Below are 7,727 nucleotides of genomic sequence, written 5' to 3'. Positions count from 1 at the left end.
CTTGCAGAGCTATCAAAAAAAAGAAAAAAAGAAAGAAATGTGCTTACAAACTATTTGGCAGTTACTGAAACCTGTGATGTGCAGAACAAGGATGGGATTGAAAGGATCCTGATGGTTCCTAAAAGTCTGCCTCGAAGATGCTGCTGACAGAATGAGGCTTATTGTGACAGAGCAAACCCAGAAATGAATTGTCTTTGCCCTCTGCGACTATGCAAAATGACAAACCTACAACTTTCCATAAAAATGCTAATAGGGATTATTATGGAGAGAGCCTCTAGCATTTTGCATTTTCCACCCACTGAAAGGGGCCATTATCTGGAAATTTAGCGAACATTAGTCCGATAAAGATTCCTCCCTCCTCGCTCTGTCACTAGGTGAGGGGATTAATGCGTTTCAGGAGCATAATACGCTGCGCGTGGCGTAGATGGAAGTTTCATGTCCTAGCTGCAGTCAGGCTGGTGATTGACATGTTGAATCCCCATCAACTGTGTGTGTGTGTGTGTGTGTGTGTGTGCACTGAGAGCTGGGAGAAGCAACCAAACCCCCCCACTCAACCACCGTCACATTGCATTACCGACTCAGTGGCATGGTATCATCACATCAAATTAGTCTTAATGAACACAAGCGAGTCAGCTGAGGAGAGAGATAATCAAACTTTTATTAAATGACTTAATCTTCTCTACATGCATAATGTAATGGAAAGAGAGAGAGGTCTGTGATGTCTGTCTGCGAGGGGCTGATCTTTACCCCAAAAAATGCAAATATACGACTGACTAAAGATTATCTGGCACAGCGGAGGAGCTCGCCACATAACTCCTCGCTGGAAGAAAGTGATCTAAATACAGATGGAAAAAATGCTGCAACCAGCCAAGCCTGTTCCCTTGAGTAAACAAATAATATGTTCTTTCAGTTCATTTGGTTATAATACAAGAAATTGCAGTTCTGCAGCTCCTTCCACACATTTAGAGGCTTTAAACAGAGCAGCTCAACATCTAGTGAATAACCTGTAAACATCCCTAAAGCATTTCCTCTCTGACAGCAATAAAACATTATAATGCATAAAGCACATCATTCATATAACCTGGCTGCTACTTCTTCCTTGCTTATAGTGTTTATATCTAAAACGTTCTCTATTCTGATTTCCACATGTTCCTGTTGGATTGAAATGTATCAAGAAGTTAATAGAAGTAAGAGATCTTGATTAAGTGTTCATTAATAAAGCGCCAGGCTTTAACCATTTCAAGAAAGAAGAAAGAAAAAAGTACAAAAAAAGTCTCACGTGCATTGCAAGGCACTACGCTCACTTTGGCTGCTGGTACTGTCGCAGTTAAAGTGTTCAACTTGGTGCAAGTGCTCCTGGACAGTAGACAATTCAAACATTGCAACACCGGAGATCTTTCCTGCTCTATTTGCTGTTACTGTTGTGTGCACAGAGTGAAAGTGAATATATTTTAGCCTCCAAACAAGTTTTTGCGTGCTCGTTTTTTTTGCAGCACTTACATTCAATGTATGTTCTTTTTTTGTAAAGACTTTATCAGAGATCAAACAAATTAACAACCTAAATGGCCTATATACAGTACATTTACATTAAATATATATAAGATGACATACGATCCCCGACACTCAGCTGAGCTCTCACAACAAATGGAAAAGTATTTTTTTTATTTTATTTTTTTTATTAAGGCCGTGAGCCTCTACGGATGACCGCTTTAGAGTCTCACCTCCGACAAAGGCATACAAACACATAAGAGGCCACGCTGCTGGACTGGACCCCACACAGGACTGGGAGGGGTGCTGTGTCTCGTCTGGGTCCCGCAGAACGTTTCTACCTCGTCAACTGGCCCACTACTTTCAGCAGAGTCTTGTTCTCCTGTTTGAGCTGCTCGTTCTCGTCCTCGATGTCGTCCAGGTCCTGCGAGGAGAGGAGGGGAGAGGGGAGACGCCGTGGTTAGCAGCTTCTGCCAAACATCCGGCCACATGAATATTCAACACTTTGCCTCTACACCTCTGAGGTCCCTGACGGGGCTATGGGCTGTTAGCCTGAGAGTTATAATGAGCATTTCTCGCCGCAACTTTTCCCCGTTTCAGTCAGGCTGCCTTGATGACAACAAATTAGAGTCAGAATGGCATCAATTAGCAGCAAATGAGATGTGCTCCAAGTTGCACCAGTGCCATTTCATCCAACGGATACTCCACATTCTCAGTTTCCTCCATCAGGAGTTGTTGAGAATGAGCTGAACAACCCTGACAAGAATGTAAGAAGTCACGCTTAGGAAGCCATGAGTTTCTATTCAGCGTGCCGTCTCTGTTCTCTGTGGAAGGTCTTCGTTCGTTCGATGGGCCGTTCTGGCTCTTTGAGGCTGCTGTCCTGCAGGTTTTAGACGTTTCCCTGTTTCAACACACCATGATGCAAATGGCTGTGGCATTAACAGACTTGTGAAGAAGATAAATTATCCACTAACTTGAATCAGGGGTGTGCTTGCAAGGAAACAGCTGAATCCTGCAGGACGGCGGCCCCCGAGGACCAGGATCCCCCAGATTACAGTAGAATTGTACTTATTTATAGTGAACACTAAAGACATTATTGAATTGTGTTTAAACATGATCAAAACAAAAAAAAAATATTTAAAAAATGGCCCGGATGAGGACCCATGACTCAGACCAAGCTGTCTGACACTGGGCAGCAGATTTCACTCCAGAACACCTCGAGATATTTGGCATTTCATTGTATCTGCGGAGCTTTAAAAACACCCTGTCCCAGGCGCAGTAATAACCGAGCCTCCTCCATGATTTGTAGGAGCTACAATGTTGTTTTTATTTGAATGCTTCATCTGTGATCAGAGCTGATGTCATTTGTGAGCTGATCATTTTGGTTCATCTGTCCATTTATCTGACACTGATGTAACTTGACCTTAGATTTCACCTTAAATCTCTTTAGAAGTTGTTCTGGACTCCTTGATTAACAATCATATTTTACATCAGGATAAATCAGGATAAAAATGACAACTGCAGTCACGGGAACATGAAGCGGCTTGGAGATGCCCTTCTGGCCTTTACCTTTAACATGCTCGCCTGTCATTTTCTCTCTTATCTCGTCAGGCTTTAAACAGACTTAATTGGTTAGACTGACAGACTGAAGATTGAAGACACCTGTGATGGCGATTACAGGACACACTTTAGTTTGCTTTGGTTAAATTATTAGCAATCTTTTCAACAGAATTTAATAATTCTGTTGAACCACAATTCAACAATCACCATGAAAACTCCTCGTGAGGTTTTTCCTAAACATCTACGTCCTACATTTTCCCTAGAAGATGGTAAAGGCCTAACACAAAGCTACGGTCATGAAAATGTAAGAGTTTAAGGCGCAAAGACAAAAATAAGTTATGCAGGATTCCCATTTTACATTCTAAACATCTCTTTCTTTGACATGTGATAGGTGATCTAATCAGCATCAATAACAACACTTGGTCAGGGAGCTAAACTCTGCAAACTTCATCAAGGAGAAGATACACATCCACCAGCTGAGCTTCATCATTTTCCCCCTATGTCTCCCAAATAAACTTCCACAGTTACTGAAGGCTCAATCTCCCTCTGCTGAGATGCTGACTGAATCAGCTATTATCGCTTGTTTGACATCAGAGCCCACAGCAGCCTTTTTCAAAGATATTCTCCCGCCTCTTGCTATGGACTCACATAAAGCACCTCTGCTATGACCAGACGCCCGTCTTCATGATGCTATCGGACCGATGCCTCCTGCAATGTTGCGTCCTTTGTGTTTGCAGATGACCCGTGTAGTCTCTATCATAACAACAAGAGTGTCCGGATAATAACATTTACTCAACGTGTTGCTAAAAACCTGAGCATCACTGAGCGCTGTGTTTGTTGCTTGAGACTGATCTGTTTACCTTTGATCTGTTTCTCAGGGGACAGAGAGGATTTCAGACATGATGCTGTTTTAAGATTTAAAAAAATAAATAAATAAAAAAACTGATGGGTTTCACCATCAGCCCTGTTATCCAGGTAACCTTTGAAAGGCTGCAAGCAAAGTAGGAATTGAAAAAAAGGATGACAAATTCACTCAGACCAGTTGACTGCAACCTGAGGAGGAAACAAGACCCTAAACCATGAAGTCACACGAAAAACACACATGACCCCCCGACTGTCGGTTCCTTTCAGTGTGACATTATTTGGCAGAAATTGTCGCAAAACCCAATCATGCAGCAGCAGCACTTTTTGTTGCATTCCTGTCTTCACTGATTTCCTTCTCTATAAACATAAATAAATAACGTTATCTTCAGTATACTTTAGCTTTGCCAGCTTAAATGTGTTTGAACCTTAACATTCCTGAGCTACAGATCAAGACATAGATCAAATACGTTATCTTTAGGTGCAACTAAAACCTTGGGTAAATCTAAGGCGTTCCAAGCGACTGGACAGAGGTATTTGTGCACTTGGAAGCCAACTGAGAAGAACTGATTGTTGTTCCAATGATTTCTGTGCTGAGATTGGCTTTCAGCAGGTTGTATGTTAGTCATGAAGGAAAAAGGTGACTCAGATGGCATTTTTCTTCTCCTAAAACCTCTGTCCTCAACTGTGTGATCATCCATCAACAGCAATTCCACTTACTTTATCCTCTAAAGCTTTGTTACCGCCACGAAAATGGGCATCTGCAATAGGGATGTTAATGTTTTAAGTATTAATTAAGCTGTTGTCCTAAGTGCTATAGCTATTGTTCCTCTACAGGTTTCTCTCTCTGCTGTGACATAAAGAGGATGGGTTTACCTCATCACTTAAAAATAAAAATCATGTTTTTCCGAAGTTGATCTGAAAATGTAATTAAAAACAATCAAATCTGACTGCAAACTGAATTCGTACAATCACGTCAGGTTTTCCTGTCTGTCCTGCGTACATAGGAACTTCCAGGAAACAGCAGAAGGACTCAATTATGAGGACGGCTCTGTCTTTACTACTGACCTTTACGAGTAGTAAAAGGATTTTAATCAAGGCTACGTCAACTGTGAAGTCATCACTTATGGCTCTAATAACTAATTATTCAACACTGATGTGTGGAAAGGTGGAAACATTTAAGTGTGACCTTTAGAATAACATGTTGAGACATATCGGTCTGCTACTGATCAAAACATTTGCCTGATTGCAGATTAATTTAATAGAGAAGAGTAAGCTGCATCCTATTTTTGTACAGTTAACTTCAAAACTACCTTTTGGGGGAGGAGTTCAGCGGTGAAATAAAAGTCTTTGCTCTGAACGGTGGCTGATTGTAATCTTCGCCTGCCACCAGCCGTACGCTGACAATGCAACGCTGATTGGGTGAAGTTAGGAATCTTGTAATTTGGTGATCATTTTGCCAACTCTGTGGCTGTATTTTACAAAATGTGAAATGACACAGAAAGGAGAAGGTCAAGCTTTATTTTGAAAACTTGAATTGAAAGTTTTAATCTAATTCAGACCACTTTTTGACTTGCACATAAATGTTGTTATCTATCTTTTTATCTATTTGTACTGTTTGAGTACATACATATATATATATATATGTATATATATATATATATATATATACACACATACATACATAAAAAAAAAAAAGGTACAATTGGTAAGATATTACACTTTAAAATATTTAAAGTATTTAAACTGTAGCTCTGCCAGCCTGATCCTTTCACTAATTCATGACTTTACCAGTGTTATATCTTCTTATCTCACGTTTTGAACAAATCCTAGCATAAAAAGGTCTACACCTCTCACTTCCCTTGTCCATTAACAAATGCACAACTTGATTCGTTGCATTGAATCGTGGGCGTCGCAACGCAGAGGCTCTCCAGCAACGCGTAGCTGATGTGCACCCTCAGCATTTTCTGACTACATTTTGAAGCAACGCAGACTGAAAGAGCTGTGACTGGTCCACCGTGCTGCATCCTTTCCCTTTACTTTAAGTTCCACTTTGCCCTTTCTGCTGGACTCGATCAAAGGACTTGACAACACTTGGCAACAAAAGCGTCGCTTGTTCCACATCCATCAGCTCCAACTCCAACAACCTCCTCTTTGTTAGAAAATCAACAACGAAAAATAAATTCACGCGAGTTCAAGAAAGATCCTTCTGAAACTCGACAGACTTGATTTGTGTCCCTTCGTGAGAAATAGATCTCAAAAAGGTAAATGATGGTCTGACCCCAGTCAGACTGAAGGTCGGATAAGCCTCGAGCAGCGAGGGTAAATAGACTGCTTCACTACCAGCACCGCCCTCTCACATCCAAAAACATACCTTTAATTGAGGAGTGATGAACAAAAGAAAAACAAGAAAAATGGGGGTCAACGTTGGCATGCTGACTCGTGAATATTCTAGCGATGCGTGACCATGTATGATCTGGAGCGGTATTGCTACATAAAGTGCCTCAAAGTACTAACTTAGGGTGTAACATCTAAGTAAACCTGTTAACATAGCGTTTAAATCTAGAGGTACAATAAATATCTTTACTTTTATCAAATATACAGTTCCAAAAATAAGATTTTTCACTGTCCAATTTCTTCTCCACAATTAAAAAGCTCATATTTATGACGCACAACTTGAGTGAAATGCCAGATGATTGCTTACAAACCCAACCATCCACCCACACATTACATGCAGAATTGCATGTATGCTGCACTCACTCTGTTCAACAAGTCGATTTCCTCCTTCAGCTTCCCGATGAGATCATCTTTGTCCTGGTGGGCCTTCAGCAACCTGGCGGTCTCCTGACGCTCCATGTAGAGCTCCTGAAAACACATAAAACACATGAATTACAACATGAGGGGGGGCTTAACTTCTGTACAAACACAATATTATTCATTAATGGAATGAATGGAATAATATTTTGATTTATCTAGAGCAATTTTCTTTCTTTGAGCTGTTCCCAATCAATTCAATATGATCTCATCCGACAACAGATTTAACGACCGAAAGCTTTGGTCTTTGTGCATTCTCAAGTTTCTCTGGAAGTCATTTGTGGTGATTCTAGCAAATGAAAACTACATTCTGAGGTGGAAATATCAAGTTTTCTGTGGAAACGTCTGGCCTGGGATGCTGCGATGGATCTTCCGAAGAAACAAGGGCCTGAAACAAACAGCCAAAAAGGACAAGAAATCATCTGCAAAAACAGTTCTGGCTGTATGTCTGTGGTTGCCGTCACACTGCAGAGCACATTCTTAAAAACTCAGAGTTCCCTCGATGAAAAAAAGAATCAGGAGATTTAAAGCGTCAATGCTTGAATTACTCCTTTAAGAAAACCACTACTGAGGTACTTTTAGTGCTGGACCTTCGCTGAAGGAGTTGAGGAAAGAGGCATTGATGACGAGCATTGGTCTGCTGGAAGGAAAACCACACTGACATACGGAGAAATGGATGGGAAATGGAGGAGAGGAAAACTGCTGCATGATGGTCTGCTGGTTGTTAAGACTCTTATTCAATCGAACACTATAGAACATATGGCCTTTATCTGTAACTGATCCATCATCTGCCGACATTTATGTCAATTATTTTATCCTAAGTACTGGCTATGGAGAGTCTTGTCACAACTATAGATACACTATAAAGTTTGTAATTTTCTACGTCTCACTTACACGGCTGCTTTTAAATCCATAATATTAAATCAAAAAAGGTCGCAGGAGAACAAAACGTTAAAGGACTTTCATGCTCCTTCAAAGCCAGTGTTTTATTGTGCCCCTTCTCT

The 7,727-nt window shown here is 40.8% G+C and overlaps 1 protein-coding gene across 2 annotated transcripts in view; it reads right to left on the bottom strand.

Annotated features, from left to right (window-relative positions):
- Positions 1–634: 634 nt before the first annotated feature.
- Positions 635–7,727, bottom strand: part of pawr (PRKC, apoptosis, WT1, regulator) — a 75,328-nt gene continuing 68,235 nt past the window's right edge. For both annotated transcript variants that reach the window (XM_061714248.1, XM_061714249.1), the window contains exons 6-7: positions 6,670–6,774; positions 635–1,912 (exon numbers count right to left, since the gene is read on the bottom strand). In XM_061714248.1, the coding sequence (XP_061570232.1) occupies positions 1,826–1,912; positions 6,670–6,774 (192 nt within the window). In that variant the 3' untranslated portion in view covers positions 635–1,825. The remainder of the gene's footprint in view (positions 1,913–6,669; positions 6,775–7,727) is intronic.

The sequence above is a fragment of the Cololabis saira genome, chromosome 23, assembly GCF_033807715.1.
Source record: "Cololabis saira isolate AMF1-May2022 chromosome 23, fColSai1.1, whole genome shotgun sequence".
In the NCBI taxonomy this organism is placed as follows: Eukaryota; Metazoa; Chordata; class Actinopteri; order Beloniformes; family Belonidae; genus Cololabis; species Cololabis saira.
The sequence above is the reverse complement of the archived record's forward strand: the minus strand, read 5'-3'. Positions and strand labels throughout refer to the sequence as shown.